Source organism: Amblyraja radiata, chromosome 41 (assembly GCF_010909765.2).
Source record: "Amblyraja radiata isolate CabotCenter1 chromosome 41, sAmbRad1.1.pri, whole genome shotgun sequence".
NCBI classification, from domain to species: domain Eukaryota; kingdom Metazoa; phylum Chordata; class Chondrichthyes; order Rajiformes; family Rajidae; genus Amblyraja; species Amblyraja radiata.
Window position 1 is genome coordinate 16,386,334 of NC_045996.1, and position 18,666 is coordinate 16,404,999.

The 18,666-nt window shown below is 49.9% G+C and overlaps 1 protein-coding gene across 2 annotated transcripts in view; it reads left to right on the forward strand.

The window, feature by feature from the left end:
• LOC116967774 (leucine-rich repeat and fibronectin type III domain-containing protein 1-like protein) overlaps positions 1-18,666 on the forward strand; it is a 98,339-nt gene that overhangs the window by 74,320 nt on the left and 5,353 nt on the right. For both annotated transcript variants that reach the window (XM_033014379.1, XM_033014380.1), the window contains exon 2: positions 16,427-17,834. In XM_033014379.1, coding sequence (XP_032870270.1) covers positions 16,447-17,834 — 1,388 coding nt within the window. In that variant the 5' untranslated portion in view covers positions 16,427-16,446. The remainder of the gene's footprint in view (positions 1-16,426; positions 17,835-18,666) is intronic.

The following is an 18,666-nucleotide window of genomic DNA, read 5'->3' on the forward strand; positions in this document are numbered from 1 at the left end:
ATTGTATATTTTTAATTAGAATGATGATTTATTTTAGAATGATAAAGGATGAGTGTGCAGTGACTGAGTGCTGCCTGTTCCATATTCTCCTCCTCTAGTGGGGCCACTGATTCACGCAGCATGCAGTGGGAAGATCTGACATTATATTTCAATGGAGCCGTGGGCTGAGGATTATGTGAATAATTCAGGAATTGGGTAATTCCTGGAAAACCTGTCTCCTGTGATGTATTGTAGTGTTAAACCAGCAGATGTTTTTAGCCTGTACATTACCTATCCAGGTAGAGAGTGGGGGAGCCATGCATCATCAGTGTACCCTGATGTAAACAGGTTCTACACAAGAGATACAAAGATACAGAGACACAGCGCGGAAACAGGCCCTTCGGCCCACTGAGTCGACCAGCCATCCCCACACACTTACAGTGGTAGAGTTGCTGCCTCACAGCGCCAGAGACCCGGGTTCAATCCCGACTACGGGTGCTGTCTGCATGTTCTCCCCGTGACCTGCGTGGGTTTTCTCCGAGATCTTCGGTCTCCTCCCGCACTCCAAAGACGTGCGGGTTTGTAGGTTAATTGGCTTGATGTAAATGTTAAATTGTCCCTTGTGTGTGCAGGATAGTGTTAGTGTGCAGAAATCGTTGGTCAGCGCAGACTCGATGGGCTGAAGGGCCTGTATCCGCGCTGTATCTCTAAACTAAACTAAACATTCACAGTGTTCCTTCATCAAACCCGTCTCCAGAGCCACACTCGGTGATGTCTCTCTGTTCTACTCTCATCAGATTCTCCCTCTTTGGGGATAACCACCTTCTCAATCCATCTCTCTGTCGGCTTCAGTGTAGTCCTGCTGACCATCACTAGCGATGGGCTCATCGGCTCTCTCTGCTGTGCCTCAAGATTGGCGACTAGCTTCAGGAGACCTCCACACTTGGTTAGGCTGTTTTTGCAGCATTATGTGCATAGTTCTGGTCACTCCATTACAGGAAGGATGTGTAAGCTTTGGAGGAGATTTACCAGAACGCTGCCTGGATTAGAGGTACAAGCTATCTGGGGACATTGGACAAACTTGGATTGGTTTCTGTGGAGCATCAGAGGTGATGGAGGGACTTTAGACTTTACTTTGAGATACAACATGGAAACAGGCCATTTGGCCCACTGACTGCCCACCAACCCTGCACATTACCCTATCCTACGCACTAGAGACAGTTGACAATTTTACCGAAACCAATTAAACTAAAAACCTGCACGTCTTTCGGATGTCCAGATTCAGATTCAGATTCAATTTTAATTGTCATTGTCAGTGTACAGTACAGAGACAACGAAATGCATTCAATATCAGGATGTGGGAGGAAACCGGAGCACCCGGAGAAAACCCACGCAGGTCACGGGGAGAACGTACAAATTCCGTACAGACAGCACCTGTAGTCAGGATCGAACCTGGGTCTCTGGCGCTGGGAGGCAGCAACTCTTCAGCCATGCCAGGCTGTTTCTGTGCTGTTGTAATTCTCAGACTCTATTCTGGAGGCAACAGGCATCTTCTACACGGAGCGGAGGGCGTTGAGAAGGTTCTATCCAAATGCTGTAATGACACATGCGGGGGCGTGTTATGGTGCGTGTGTCTACACACCCGGCTCACACGGTGTGATATGTCCTCAGGATATCCACGGGTTGAATTAGTTAAAGATTAACTCTGAGTTAGAGGATGAGAACGTGACCGTGTTTGCAACTTGCTGCTCTTGCCCACGGCTGATTTACCTTCATGTTCAACACGGAAAGATTGAGTCAGGGAAAAAAAACGTAGTTTGACAAAAATCAATGAATGTTGAGAGCGAGCGTGAGAGACAAGGTCTTCAAGACAACAGCCTGGAGGTGATCGGGTATACGGGGAGATTGATGCCACAGTGTCTCTGACGATCACACCTGACCCCGTGGCAGAGAGGAGAAGAAGCAGGAAAAATTGAACGCTCCACTCTGTCACTGAAACTGATGAGATCACCGAGAGTCATCTTCACCAGAGGTGGAGAATGAGATCATGAGGTGGTGGCTTCTAGCTTCAGCACCAGACCCAGGTCCAGAACAGTGTCATAGACTTACAGAGTGATATAGCATGGAAACAGGCCCTTCAGCCCAACTTGCCCACACTGGCCAACATGCCCCAGCTACACTAGTCATAGAGTCAGTGATAGAGTGTGGAAACAGGCCCTTCGGCCCAACTTGCCCACACCGGCCAACATGTCCCAGCTACACTAGTCATAGAGTGATACAGTGTGGAAACAGGCCCTTCGGCCCAACTTGCCCACACTGGCCAACATGTCCCAGCTACACTAGTCATAGAGTGATACAGTGTGGAAACAGGCCCTTCGGCCCAACTTGCCCATACTGGCCAACATGTCCCAGCTACACTAGTCATAGAGTCACAGAGTGATACAGTGTGGAAACAGGCCCTTCGGCCCAACTTGCCCACACTGGCCAACATGTCCCAGCTACACTAGTCATAGAGTCACAGGGTGATACAGCGTGGAAACAGGCCCTTCGGCCCAACTTGCCCACACTGGCCAACATGCCCCAGCTACACTAGTCATAGAGTCAGTGATACAGTGTGGAAACAGGCCCTTCGGCCCAACTTGCCCACACCGGCCAACATGTCCCACCCACCTGCCTGCGCTTGGCCCATATCCCTCCAAACCTGTCCTACCCATGTACCTGTCTAAATGTTTCTCAAAAACATTGCAATAGTCCCAGCCTCAACTACCTCCCCCAGCAGCTTGTTCCATACACCCACCACCCTTTGTGTGAAAATGTTACCCCTCAGGTTCCTATTTGAGGAACAGTTATGGGGAGAAAGCAGGAACGGGGTACTGATTTTAGATGTTCATATTGAATGGCAGTGCTGGCTCGAAGGGCCGAATGGCCAACTCCTGCACCTGTTTTCTATGTTTCTGTGACTGCAATCATAGTCCAATGAAGATGAGAAGTCGAGGCAGGCGCGAGGGCAGTGTTGATCACTGAAGTCGTTCCATTGTTGTTTCCACTGATTACTGTAGCAGCACAAGAGTCGGTCACTGATGGAGAGGAATGATTGGAATACAGAGCGGAGTGGAGAGCGAGGGGAGGGGTGAGGAGGGAAAGAGGGGGGGAGAGAGAGAGAGAGAGACAGGAAAAGGGGTCAGAAGGTGATAGGATGAGAATCCCAAGTTTCAAGAGAGTCGAGAGTGTTTAATTGTCGAATTTACTGAAAACAGAACAATGAGGTTCTAACTTGCAGCAGCACAACATAGATCACATAATAAACAACAACAAATTGTTCAATCAATAAAAACCCCCAATATAAGTGCAAAGCAAAAGTCTCAAGTCTCTGGTGTAACAAAGACAACTCATAGTTCATGCTTGTTGTTTGTAATGTCCAATAGTCTCAATGGTTGGAAGAGAGATACAGAGAGAGACGGAGAGAGAGAGACGGAGAGAGAGACACACACAGAAGGAGAGAGAGAGAGATACAGAGAGAGATAGAGAGAGAGACACACACAGAGGGAGAGAGAGAGGGATACAGAGAGAGACAGAGAGAGAGGGACACACACACACAGAGACAGAGGGAGGGATAGGGAGAGGGAGAAGGGGACAGAGAGGGGGACAGAGAGAGAGAGGGACAGAGAAAGGGGCAGAGAGGAAAGGGAAATGACAGGCCCTTCGGCCCACCCGCACCCTAACAGTATCCTACACACTAGGGACAATTTGCAATTTTACCAAAGCCAATTAACCTGCAAACCTGTACGTCTTTGGAGTGTGGGAGGAAACCGGAGCACCCGGAGAAAACCCACGTGGTCACAAGGAGAACATGTAAACTCTGTAGAGACAGCACCCGAGGTCAGGATGGAACCCGGGTCTCTGGCGCTGTGAGGCAGCAGCTCTACCCGCTGCACCACCGTGCGTCACGACCCCCGTTAGTGTAACCCCAACATGCCAAGAACAGCTTTCTTCTGCACCAGGATCATGTCGTTTTGCAGAGTAAATGTTAAATACAATATTTATGGCTGCAGCGTTAACAATAAAATGAAAAACTGCATCAGGGAACTATGATCCCGGGTGACAGATGGTGGGAGAGGCATTGAGAAGTGAAGGTTTATTAGGGGCAGCGTGGCTCCACGTCTGAATTATTGAATGAACCCCGTGGTCTTGGGTTGAGAATCTACCGGGTGCATTGCTGCACCCCCACACGCTGTGTGTACCGAGAATGAAACATACAGAAATCATTGTGGTGTCACGGTGGTGCAGCGGGTAGAGCTGCTGCCTCACGGCACCAGAGACCCGGGTTCCATCCTGACTACGGGTGCTGTCTGTATGGAGTTTGCACGTTCTCCCCGTGACCTGCGTGGGTTTTCTCCGGGTGCTCCGGTTTCCACCCACACTCCAAAGACGTACAGGTTTGTAGGTTAATTGGCTTGGTGCAAATGTAAATTGTCCCTAGTGTGTGTTGCATAGTGTTTGTGGGCGGGGATCGCTGACTAAAATAAAATAAACAATTAGAACACAGTTAGGTCCAGAGGAGGTTTATGAGAACGATCCTAGAATAAGTGGGTTAACATATGATGAGGGTTTGACGGCGGTGGGCCTGTACTCGCTGGCGTTTAGAAGAATGAGGGCGGACCTCATTGAAACTTACCGAATAGTGGATGTGGAGAGGATGTTTCCACTTGTGGGAGAGTCTAGGACCAGAGGCCACAGCCTCAGAATTAAAGGACGTTCTTTAGAAAGGAGATGGGGAATAATGTTTTTAATCATTCGCAGTGGAGGCCAAGTCATTGGGTCATTTTAAGGCAGAGTTTGACATATTCTTGATTAGTCCATGTGTCAGGGATTATGGGGAGAAGGCAGGAGAATGAGCCATTCGGCCCATCATGTCTACTCTGCCATTCAATCATGTCTGATCTCCCCCTCCCTCTCGACCCCATTCTCCTGCCTTCTCCCCTTATGTTATCGGGAAACGTGTTCCCGATGTTGGGGGAGTCCAGAACCAGGGGCCACAGTTTAAGAATAAGGCCATTTACAACAAAGATGAGGAAAAACGTTTTCACCCAGAGAGATGTGAATCTGTGGAATTCTCTGCCTCAGAAGGCAGTGGAGGCCAATTCTCTCGCTGCTTTCCAGAGACAGTTAGATAGGGCTCTTAAAGATAGCGGAGTCAGGGGATATGGGTAGAAGGCAGGAACGTGGTACTGATTGTGGATGATCAGCCATGATCACATTGAATGGGGGTGCTGGCTCGAAGGGCCGAATGGCCTACTCCTGCACCTATTGTCTGTTGTCTATGGACACCTGTACAAATCCAGTATCTGTCATTCTGCACCTTAAAAATACCCAATAACTTGGCCCCCACCACCATCTGCGGCAATGAATCTCACGAATCTCTGCATGAAGAATAGAGTCAGCATCAGATTGAACATTGGTTTGGGTCATGTTCTTGCTGAACAGCATCGCAGACTGGAGGGGCCAAATGGCCTTTCCTACCGCTATGCCTCAGTCTCGTTGTTGGGCGTGGGGGGGGGGGGGGGGGTTCTGTTTGTACCTGTGTCCTTGGCCCAGGTTCAGGTTGGAGATCTGTGCCCAAACACTCAAGTACCAACCTGCAGACACTCCCACAGTCATTTAGTTATCATTCCCCAGCAACCCAGACGATAAAATTAATCCTTTGCATCAAAATAGATTTGTTTATTGTGACAAATTACAGAACCAGGTGTTGAAACCATCAAAAGGATTAGGAAGCTTTTATGAAATGTGTTTGTTGAAAGGCACTCATGATAATTCCTGCATTTTGTAACGCTGATTCATGGAATTTAAACTGGTCTATTTGATAAAAGGTTTACTAAAAGCAGGTGATTATGCCACGCAATGCTACTCTTATGACTCTTATGTGGTTCCATAAAGAATATTCCCATTTTAATGACGTTAATAACTCAGTACAAGTAGGATGTCAATGTCCCGTTTACACAATGGATCACTGGCACACTAGAACATTACAAACTCGTAATCACCTTGTTTATTATAAGGAGACAACGTTGAACACGCAGGAGCCATCGAAAGATGCCGAATGGAGATCTTCCCGATTGGCATTGGCACAGAATGACAAGAGTCCAACAGGAGGTCCATCGAAGTGACCAACTGCAGATGCACAGAAGGACACAGAGTGCTGGAGTAACTCAGCGGGTCAGGCAGCATCTGTGGAGAACGTGGATAGGTGACGTTTCACAGAGTGCTGGAGTAACTCAGCGGGTGCAGCAGCATCTATGGAGCTAAGGAAATAGGCAACGTTTCGGGCCGAAACCCTTCCGGGTTTCAGCCCGAAACGTTGCCTATTTCCAGAAGGGTTTCGGCCCGAAACGTTGCCTATTTCCTTAGCTCCACGGATGCTGATGCACCATAACTCAGCGGGTCAGGCAGCATCTGTGGAGAACGTGGATAGGTGACGTTTCACAGAGTGCTGGAGTAACTCAGCGGGTCAGGCAGCATCTGTGGAGAACATGGATAGGTGACGTTTCACAGAGTGCTGGAGTAACTCAGCGGGTCAGGCAGCATCTGTGGAGAACATGGATAGGTGACGTTTCACAGAGTGCTGGAGTAACTCAGCGGGTCAGGCAGCATCTGTGGAGAACTTACATAGAGTCATGGAGTCATACAGTGTGGAAACAGGCCCTTCGGCCCAAGTTGCCCACACCGGCTACACTAGTCCTACCTGCCTGCGTTTGGTCCATATCCCTCCAAACCTGTCCTATCCAGATCATGAATGACGTTTTGGATCGAGACCCTTCTTCAGACTGAGGAGATGTTGTTGGCTCTTTGATTCACTGAAGCATCAACGTGGGTACAGGTGGCAGGGAGTCAGTGTGTGAAGCCCTGTCTCTCTCTCACATTCACTCTGCCACTACCTCACTGCACCAGAGACCCGGCTTCAATCCTGACCTCAGGTTCTGTCTGTGTGGAGTTTGCACATTCTCCCTGTGCTGCGTGGGTTTACTCCGGGGGCTCCGGTTTCCTCCCACGTCCCAAAGATGTGTGTTTCTGTAGGTTAATTGCCCCTAGTGTGTAGGGAGCAGATGGGAAGTGGGATAATGTGGAACTAGTGTGAATGGGTAATCAATGCTTGGTGTCGACTCAATTTTGAATTTAGAAGATTGAGGGGGGATCTTATAGAAACTTACAGAATTCTTAAGGGGTTGGACAGGCTAGATGCAGGAAGATTGTTCCCGATGTTGGGGAAGTCCAGAACAAGGGGTCACAGTTTAAGGATAAAGGGGAAATCCTTTAGGACCGAGATGAGAAAAACATTTTTCACACAGAGAGTGGTGAATCTGTGGAACTCTCTGCCACAGAAGGTAGTTGAGGCCACACAGTTCATTGGCTATATTTAAGAGGGAGTTAGATGTGGCCCTTGTGGCTAAAGGGATCAGGGGGTATGGAGAGAAGGCAGGTACAGGATACTGAGTTGGATGATCAGCCATGATCATATTGAATGGCGGTGCAGGCTCGAAGGGCCGAATGGCCTACTCCTGCACCTATTTTCTATGTTTTCTATGTTTCTATGTTTCAATGGGTTAAGGGCCTGTTTCCATGCTATATCTCTAACCAGTCACTGAACCATTTACTACATACTGCACTGGACTAGAAACACTAATTGCCAATCAGGGTCCATCTTGCTAGCGTATAGTGTGGGAATCAGTGGGACTCTGATATCATTCACTCTACATTATCTTTGACCTGAGTGATCCCTGCACAGTAACACTGTCCTACACACTAGGGGCAATTTACAATTTTACTGAAGACAATGAACCTACAAACCTGTACGTCTTTGGAGTGTGGGAGGAAAGCAGAGAAAAGCCACGCAGGTCACGGGGAGAACGTACACACTCTGTAGAGGCAGCACTTGTAGTCAGGATCGAACCCGGGTCTCTTGCGCTGTGAGGCAGCAACTCTACCGCTGCGCCACTCTGCCGCACCTACTCGATAGGACTTTACAAAGAACTGAATCACACGGGGTCTGGTAAACAAACCCAGCCAACCTCCCTCTCATTCCTCTCCCTGCCTGGAAGCAGAGATCGAAACATTGGCACATCGGGTGACAGCATTCCCACATCAGAGGAGCGTTTGTAGGGATGATCTTTGGCAGAGATAGCTGAGCTCCAGGGCTGCAGTCAATAATCTCACACAACATGTATGCCACAGGCCTTGCAGATGATAACTGATGGCTTGGAAGGAGTTATAAGACTGTAATCCAATCAGTAACGGCACCACAAGCTCTGCATTAAAGCAGGTGTTAAGGCCATCCAACACCTGAGAACGCATTTTGCTCATTTCTTCCATGAGAGGCAATATTACTTTCTCTAAAATATATTACAGTTGCATGAATTTCACCAGCAAATTGTAGAAAGAGAGATTTTATTTTATAATAATCAGACCATACGCTTGGGCAGCTCATAACTGCTCAAGCTCAAGACTGGATAGACTTGGTTTATACTCTCTAGAATTTAGGAGATTGAGAGGGGATCTTATAGAAACTTACAAAATTCTTAAGGGGTTGGACAGGCTAGATGCAGGAAGATTGCTCCTGATGTTGGGGAAGTCCAGGACAAGGGGTCACAGCTTAAGGATAAGGGGGAAATCCTTTAAAACCGAGATGAGAAGAACTTTTTTCACACAGAGAGTGGTGAATCTCTGGAACTCCCTGCCACAGAGGGTAGTCGAGGCCAGTTCATTGGCTATATTTAAGAGGGAGTTAGATGTGGCCCTTGTGGCTAAGGGGATCAGAGGGTATGGAGAGAAGGCAGGTACGGGATACTGAGTTGGATGATCAGCCATGATCATATTGAATGGTGGTGCAGGCTCGAAGGGCCGAATTACCTACTCCTGCACCTAATTTCTATGTTTCTATGTTTCTATAACCCAGTGGTATGAAGGGTCTCGACCCAAAACGTCACCCATTCCTTACATGCTTGGTGTAAATGTAAATTGTCCCTAGTGTGTGTAGGGTAGTTAGTGTACAGGGATGAGTGCAGGGTTGATGGGCTGAAGGGCCTGTTTCGGCGCTGAATCTCTAAACTAAACCAAACCTTGGCCAAACTCCCTGGCTGTGGTGAGTTTTATTTAGATAGACACAAAATGCTGGAGTAACTCAGCGGGACAGGCAGCATCTCTGGGATGGGTGATGTTTCGGGTCGAGATCCCTCTTCAGACAACCCGAAAAAATCACCCATTCCTTCTCTCCAGAGATGCTGCCCGTCCCTCTGAGTTACTCCAGCACTTTGTGTCTACCCTCGGGTGAAAGCAGCATCTGCAGTTCCTTCCTCCACATGAGTATTATCCACTAGAGATACATTGAATAAAGGTCACCACTGTGGATAAACACATTACCAGCACGAGATATCAGTTGCTGCAGCCCAGTTCTGCATGTTCATTAGTATGCATCTTATCTGCAAGCAAGAGAGCCTCTGGGAAGGGAATAGTGGTAATCCCTAAATTGAATTATTAATGGTATCTATTAAAAATTCTGAAGAGTCGTGCATCGCTGATGAATGTAGCAAAGAGTGAGCATTTAACATTGCTCCTGAATCCCACCGTTAGATCCACAAGCCTTCCCTTCTGCTTCATTTCACAACTGGCCAGGTCTTCGCCTTGTGTACGAAGGAACTGCAGATGCTGGTTTAAGCCGAAGATCGGCACAAAAAGCTGGAGGAACTCAGCGGATCAGGCATCATCTGTGGAGAACATGGATAGGTGACATTTCACAGAGTGCTGGAGTAACTCAGCGGGTGCAGCAGCATCTATGGAGCTAAGGAAATAGGCAACGTTTCGGGCCGAAACCCTTCCGGGTTTCAGCCCGAAACGTTGCCTATTTCCAGAAGGGTTTCGGCCCGAAACATTGCCTATTTCCTTAGCTCCACAGATGCTGCTGCACCATAACTCAGCGGGTCAGGCAGCATCTGTGGAGAACATGGATAGGTGACGTTTCACAGAGTGCTGGAGTAACTCAGCGGGTCAGGTATGCGGCATCTGTGGAGAACATGGATAGGTGACGTTTCACAGAGTGCTGGAGTAACTCAGCGGGTGCAGCAGCATCTATGGAGCTAAGGAAATAGGCAACGTTTTGGGGCCGAAACCCTTCCGGGTTTCAGCCCGAAACGTTGCCTATTTCCAGAAGGGTTTCGGCCCGAAACGTTGCCTATTTCCTTAGCTCCACAGATGCTGCTGCACCATAACTCAGCGGGTCAGGCAGCATCTGTGGAGAACATGGATAGGTGACGTTTCACAGAGTGCTGGAGTAATAAAAGTCCTGTCCCACGGTGCGAGTTAATTCCAAGAGCTCTCCCAAGTTAAAAAAAAATCAAACTGGTGGTAAGCACGGAGAATAAACGTAGCGGGCACATCGGAGCTCGGGGACGTCTCTTAGCGCTAACGGCAGGTAAGCACGGGAAGACTGGTGAAGATTTTTCAACATGATGAAAAATGTCCACGAGAGCCCCGAGTACCGACGTGCGGCCATTACCGTAAATCTCCGAGTTCGAATCGGGGCAAACTCTTGGAATGAACTCGTACCGTGGGACAGGGGTTTAACTCAGCAGGCCGAGGGGCCTGTTTCCACACTGCATCACTCTTTGACTCTATGACTCCATGAGTCCCTAGCCTTTTGATTCCAACCCCGATAGAATTCCCCTTTTCTTCCCGTGGACATGCTTTGTTCTTCCTGCTGTAACGTTCCTCATCTCCCAGCACCACACTCCACTCACCTGTCACCTGTCACCTGTCCCACCTGTCACCTGTCCCACCTGTATCCGGTCATTCATCTTCACCACTTGTCCAGGTTCAGCTGCAGATGTTGAACTCTCGCCCTCTGGACCTGATCTAACGTCTTTGATAAAGAGGCAAGATTGTTAATTTATTTTTCCCAAGAAATTGTTCATCAGAACTGTACTCCCCGACCTAACGAGCCAACCATCCCTGATGTCTGACTTTGAAACAATTAACAATTAATTAAGTCATCCACAGTAACATAAGGAGATAATATTCTGAAAAATGTATAAATTATGTGCAGATATTTGCATGTCTGTGTGTCTCTGTCGATCTGTGTGAGTGTGCGCATGTGTATGTATGTGTGTGTGTATGTGTGTGTGTGTGTATGTATGCATGTGTGTCCATGTGCGTGTGTGTGCATGTGCATGTGTGTGCATGTGTGTGTGTGTGCGTGTGCGCATGTGTATGTATGCATGTGTGTGTGTGCGTGTGTGCATGTGTATGTATGCATGCATGTGTGTGTGTGTGCGTGTGCATGTGTGTGCGTGTGTGCGTGTGCGTGTGTGCATGTGTATGTATGTATGCATGCATGTGGGTGCGTGTGCATGTATGTGCGTGTGTGCTTGTGTGCATGTGTATGTATGCATGCATGTGTGTGTGTGCGTGTGCATGTGTGTGCGTGTGCGTGTGTGCATGTGCGTATTTGTGCGTGCAGGCTCACGTGTCTCTGTACCTGTAATCTGTCTATCTGTATGCATTTGTATGCGTTTGTATGTGTAAGCGTGTGTGTGCGTGTTCATGTGCTTGTCTGTCTCTGTGTATCGCTGTCTATCCGTGTGCATATGTGAGCGTGTGCATGCATGTGCATATGTATGTGTGCATGTCTAATATGTGTGTGTGTGTGTGTACGTGCGTTAGTGAGTGTGTGAATTAATGTGCAGGTGTGTGCGTGTGAAAGAGAGTGAGTGAGTGTGAACACCCAAATGAAACCCACGCAGGTCACGGGGAGAACGAACAAATTCCATACAGACAGCGCCCGTGGTCAGGATTGAACCCGGGTCTCTGGCGCTGTGAGGCAGCAGCTCTACCCGCTGCGCCACCATGCCACCCTGGCTGGTAACTGGGTGAAACCATCTCTGAGAGGTCGGTGTGGGCCTGAAACACTTCTCACATCAACCACATCCAAAGACAGGCTGGTGGGACGAGTGTAGTTCAGGCATGTTGGTCGGCATGGGCAAGGTGGGCCCACAGGTCTGTTTCCATGGTGTACGACTCTAACACATGTAACTCACATCCCCTGTGTAAACCCAAACTCTAGTGTAAACCTATATCTCTCTGGCCACCATGCTGCAGGAACAATGCCATTAAGCTGGACAAATTACAGAGATGATTTACGAGGATGTTGCCAGGACTCGAGGGCCTGAGCTACAGGGAGAGGTTGAGCAGGCTAGGACTTTATTCCTTGAAGCACAGAAGACTGAGGGTGATCTTACAGAGGTGTATAAGGTCATGACAGAAATAGATTGAGTGAATTTACCCAGGATAGGGGAACCAAGAACCAGAGAACAATGTTTTAAGGTGAGAGAGGCAAGATTTTATAGGAGGTACACAAAATTGCTGGAGAAACTCAGCGGGTGCAGCAGCAGCATCTATGGAGCGAAGGAAATAGGCGACGTTTCGGGCCGAAACCCTTCTTCAGACTGGGATTTAATAGGAACCTGAGGGGCGACTTTTTCACTTAGATGATGGTGGGAGTGAGGAACGAGCTGCCAGAGGAGGTAGTTCTTCTCTTCTTGTTGCGAATGAAACATAAACCAAAGGAATAGTTAGATCTCAAGCCGGGTGTTGTCTCTGTTGGCGTCAATGTCTGCCAGGCCGTGACACAGCTCCACGTGGAGGGTGGTGGAGCGGGCACCCAGAGATGACATGGTTGGCTGTGTGTGTGTGTTGTAGGTAGTTGAGGAAAGTTCAATAACTGTGTGTCACGGTGGTGCAGCGGGTAGAGCTGCTGCCTCACAGCGCCAGTGACCCGGGTTCCATCCTGACTACGGGTGCCGTCTGCACTGAGTTTGTACGTTCTCCCCGTGACCTGCGTGGGTTTGTAGGTTAATTGCCTTGGCGTATATGTAAATTGTGTGTAGGATAGTGTTTGTGTGCGGGGAACGCTGGGTTGCGCAGACTCGATGGGCCGAAGGGCCTGCTTCCGCACTGTATCTCTAAACTAAACAGTATTTGAAAAACTATGCTGGGACTGGAAGGGTTGAGAGGGATATGGGCCAAGTGTGGGTAAAGGGGGTGAGCTTACACAGGCCATGGATGAGTGCGATCATTTGTTGTGTCGTGGGACTTTGCACAACTCTGCTGGAATTTGAATGAAAATATAAGTATATAGCCAGCTAGGCGTTAAGTTGCCATAATGTTCAGTAATCAATCACAGGATGCAGGGAGCATTTAATCTGAGTTTTTAAACAGCAGGCTCCCTGTTAAACTCACACAACAGGATCTTTCTTTCAGATCGTCCATTATTTATTGATGAAGCCAGTCAGATCTACAAACCTGTAATCTCTGTTTAATTATTCCACAGCTGACTGTTCGAATATTCTCAACTTGTAGCGTCATTGACACCCTGTCCCCTTCCTCTCCTTGATGCCTCCTTCTGGAATGTCCCAGGAGAGGAAGTGGACGTCATTTATTGCAGGATCTTCCTCTAGGAGATGGGAGCAAGTTCCATGTTTGAGGGAGATGGGAGCTGCAGAGGCAGAAGATAGACACAGAGTGCTGGAGTAACTCAGCGGGTCAGGCAGCATCTGTGGAGAACGTGGATAGGTGACGTTTCACAGAGTGCTGGAGTAACTCAGCGGGTCAGGCAGCATCTGTGGAGAACATGGATAGGTGACGCTTCACAGAGTGCTGGAGTAACTCAGCGGGTCAGGCAGCATCTGTGGAGAACATGGATAGGTGACGTTTCACAGAGTGCTGGAGTAACTCAGCGGGTCAGGCAGCATCTGTGGAGAACATGGATAGGTGACGTTTCACAGAGTGCTGGAGTAACTCAGCGGGTCAGGCAGCATCTGTGGAGAACGTGGATAGGTGACGTTTCACAAAGTGCTGGAGAAACTCAGCAGGTCAGGCAGCATCTGTGGAGAACATGGATAGGTGACGTTTCACAGAGTGCTGGAGTAACTCAGCGGGTGCAGCAGCATCTATAGAGCTAAGGAAATAGGCAACGTTTCGGGCCGAAACCCTTCCGGGTTTCAGCCCGAAACGTTGCCTATTTCCAGAAGGGTTTCGGCCTGAAACGTTGCCTATTTCCTTAGCTCCACAGATGCTGCTGCACCATAACTCAGCGGGTCAGGCAGCATCTGTGGAGAACGTGGATAGGTGACGCTTCACAGAGTGCTGGAGTAACTCAGCGGGTCTGGCAACATCTCTGGAGAGAAGGAATGGGTGACGTTTCGAGTCCTTCAGTGACTTGTGCATCTCACCACTGCTGTACGAGATGTTCTTTGTGTCTGTTCTGCTCCTACCTGAGCTGTAGGTAAGAGGGCCACTGTGCCGTACATGAAAGGCAGGTACAGGGTCCAGGTGGAACACAAACCCTCGCTACAGGCGACGGTGTGTGTGGGAGGGACCGTGAGTGGAGGTGACAGAGTGACGCATTGCAGAACCTTCCTGCAGTTGGATGTTGACGAGGTAGCAGAGTGGGCAGTGAGACGCTGGTGCTGATTGAGGTGTAATATCTACTGCTGTTCCTGTGTGTTGTCACCAAGGCTCACACATGCTCGGCGAGAGCTCTGTGTGAAATGTTTCACCACCGTCCGCTCCCGGTGCTACACTCATCTTCCACCTCTGTAACTGATGGAGTATACCTGGCAGCCCTTCTACTAATGTGTGGCAATACCCCTCTCTCTCCCTGTCCGACATCGCCACTCACCTACAGAATGTGGGACATGGAAGACAATAGGTGCAGGAGTAGGCCATTCGGCCCTTCCAGCCTGCACCGCCATTCAATGTGATCATGGCTGATCATCCCCAATCAGTACCCCGTTCCTGCCTTCTCCCCATATCCCCTGACTCCGCTATCTCTAAGAGCCCTATCTAGCTCTCTCTTGAAAGTATCCAGAGAACCGGCCTCCACCGCCCTCTGAGGCAGAGAATTCCACAGACTCACAACTCTCTGGGTGAAAAAATGTTTCCTCGTCTTCGTTCTAAATGGCTTACCCCTTATTCTTAAACTGTGTGGCCCCCGGTTCTGGACTCCCCCAACATCGAGAACATGTTTCCTGCCTCTAGCGTGTCCAAGCCCTTAACAATCTTATATGTTTCACTAAGATCCCCTCTCATCCTAAACTCCAGAGTGTAGATGATAGAACGTGGAGCATAAAACATACAACATATAACAGAGAACATGAAACGTGGAATATAGAACATATAGAAAAGTACATGTCAGCACGGTGGCGCAGCGGGTAGAGCTGCTGCCTCACAGCGCCAGAGACCCGGGTTCCATCCTGACTACGGGCGCTGTCTGTACGGAGTTTGCACGTTCTCCCCGTGACCTGCGTGGGTTTTCTCCGGATGCTCGGATTTCCTCCCACACTCCAAAGACGTACATGCCTGTAGATTAATTGGCTTCAGTAACTTGTCCCTAGTGTACAGGATAGAACTAGTATACGGGGAGATCGCAGACCGGCACGGACCCGTTGGGCCAAAGGGCCCGTTTTTACATTGTATCACTAAACTAAAACAGGACATGTTTCCGTTCTCCCCTCCAACTGGTATAGGTTTGATGGGCCGAATGGTCTACCAGGGCGTATCTGCTTCTATAACCACTTCGTATCTCTATTGTTATTGGGATAACATTAATCTATGAATAATGCACAAGGAGGTGGAGGAACTCTGCAGGTCAGGCAGCATCTGTGGAAGGTGGACACATGACCTTTTGGGTCGAGACCTTCAGACACTTCAGATGGTTCTGAGGGGAGGGGTCAGTCGGTCACTGGGGTGGGGGGTCAGTGAGATGGGGGGGGCAGTGAGATGGGGGGGCAGTAAGATGGGAGTCAGTGGGTCAGTGGGGGGCAGTGAGATGGGGGGGTTAGTGAGATGGGGGGGTTAGTGAGATGGGGGGGGCAGTAAGATGGGGGGGGGCAGTGAGATGGGGGGGCAGTGAGATGGGGGGGTTAGTGAGATGGGGGGGCAGTGAGATGGGGGGGCAGTGAGATGGGGGGGTTAGTGAGATGGGGGGTCAGTGAGATGGGGGGGTCAGTGAGATGGGGGGGTCAGTGAGATGGGGGGTCAGTGAGATGGGGGGGCAGTGAGATGGGGGGGTCAGTGAGATGGGGGGGTCAGTGAGATGGGGGGGTCAGTGAGATGGGGGGGTCAGTGAGATGGGGGGGTCAGTGAGATGGGGGGGGGTCAGTAAGATGGGAGTCAGTGGGTCAGTGGGGGGGCAGTAAGATGGGGGCAGTGGGGCTAATGAGGATCTGCGAGTGTAGGAGGTTGGTGGGAGGGGGGTGAGTGGAGGAAGGGGTGAGTGGGGGAAGGGTGTGGTGGTACTGATGGTGGAACCATTGCTGGGTCGAGGTGACCATTGGCCAAGTGTGTCCCATCTTGTTCCCGCTCGGTTCCTAACGCTGCCTCCCCCATTGTTTGTCCACAGAACGGTGGGTGTGCGTGAGGATGGAGAGATTCCTCTTCTGTCTGCTGTTGCTCAGCCTGGCGGTCAGGACTCAACTCTGCCCCAAACGCTGCATCTGCCAGAACCTCTCACCGTCCCTGGCCATCCTCTGTGCCAAAACCGGGCTGCTCTTCGTGCCCCCGTTCATCGACCGCAGAACAGTGGAGCTGCGGCTGACCGACAACTTCATCACCACCGTCAGGAGGAAGGACTTTGCCAACATGACCAGCCTGGTGCACCTCACCCTGTCCAGGAACACCATCAGCCAGATCATGCCGTTGACCTTTGGTGATCTGCGTGGCCTCCGGGCCTTGCATCTGGACAGCAACAGGTTGACCAGGCTGGTGAACGAACATCTGAAGGGCTTGGTCAACCTGCGGCATCTCATCCTCAACAACAACCAGCTCCACCACATCTCTGAGGGATCCTTCAATGACTTCCTCAACTGCTTGGAGGACTTGGACATGTCCTACAATAACCTGGAGCGTTTCCCATGGGAGGCCATCTCCAAGATGATCAACCTCAACACCTTGGCCTTGGACCACAACCTGATCAGCCACATCGAGGAAGGGACCTTCTCCGTCCTTCACAAGTTGGCACGCTTGGACATGACGTCCAACAGGTTGCACAAGCTTCCTCCAGACCCACTGTTCTTAAGGACTCAGCTGCTGATCAATGCCAAGGGTATTCCATACTTCTCCTTGACCCTCAGCTTCGGGGGGAACCCTCTTCATTGTAACTGCGAGCTCCTCTGGCTTCGAAGGTTGACGAGGAAGGACGACCTGGAGACTTGTGCGTCGCCACCACAACTGATGGGCAAATATTTCTGGTCCATCGCAGAGGAGGACTTCACCTGCGACCCTCCGCTCATCACCCACATGACGGCCACCAAGGCCTTTGTGGTGGAGGGCCAGGGGGTGACGCTCAAGTGCAAGGCCATTGGCGATCCAGACCCCTCCATCCTCTGGAGCTCACCAGAAGGCAAGCTGGTGTCCAACTCCTCCAGGACAATCATCTACAACAACGGCACACTGGACATTCTCATCACCACCCTCAAAGACAGCGGCATGTTCACCTGCATCGCCTCCAACGCAGCGGGAGAGTTAGCCACCAACGTGACCATTGGCATCATCCCCCTGCCTCACTTGGTCAACTTCACCAAGGAACGAAAGAAGCCAGCACCAGGCTCGTCGGACATCACCACCTCCACCAAGACCGGCTCCCCATCCAACGGCAGTGATGCCAAGAGCTCACACGACAGGAAGGTGGTGGCAACGGACCTCAGCACCACTTCCGCCCTCATCCGCTGGCCCTCTCTACATCCCATCCCTGGCATCCGCATGTACCAGATCCAGTACAACAGCTCCACAGACAACACCCTGGTGTACAGGTATGTCCACCCCTTCACACAGCTCCGAGTGTCCGTCAGCCTTAGATGTAGGACAAATGTTCCCGCTGTTGGGGGAGTCCAGAACCAGGGCTCACTGTTTAAGACGGCAGAAGAATTTGGTTCGGGGGAAGAGATAGATCAGCCATGATTGAATGGCGGAATAGACTTGATGGGCCGAATGGCCTAATTCTGCTCCTATCACTTATGAGCTTTTGATATGGATTATGGGTTAGTCTGGGCATTATATTTGGCACAGACATTGTGGGCCGAATGGCCTGTGCTGTACTGTTCTATGTTTTATGTTCTGAGACCAGAGAATCCACAGAGAGTTTTAATATGATTGCACTATTAAAAAATATTAAAATGATAAATAAATTGTAAATAATTATAGCACTTAAAGCAAAATCAAATATGTATAAATATATTTCAGTTAATTAAATCCATTTTGATTAAAGTGAAATTGTCCATGTCAACTGAAAATGACCCTGCCTTCACCCGGCTTGTCACTAGACCTTCGAGTGGACTGTGCAGGTGGGCTGGGGTCTGGGAGAGTGGTCTTGCTTGTCCAGTGGCAGTGGCTTTAACCACAATGTCCGGGAGTCCAACACTGGGGCAGAGATGGGATGGCAGTGGTGAGGAATGGTGTGCAACTCGTTACAAAGAGGTTGTGCATCACTGGGACTAAATGAGGGGGTCAGCAGGCCACTTCAGCCCACTGGACGGCACAGTGGCGCAGCGGGTAGAGCTGCTGCCTCACAGCGCCTGAGACCCGGGTTTGATCCCGACTATAGGTGCTGTCTGTGCGGAGTTTGCACGTTCTCCCCGTGACCTG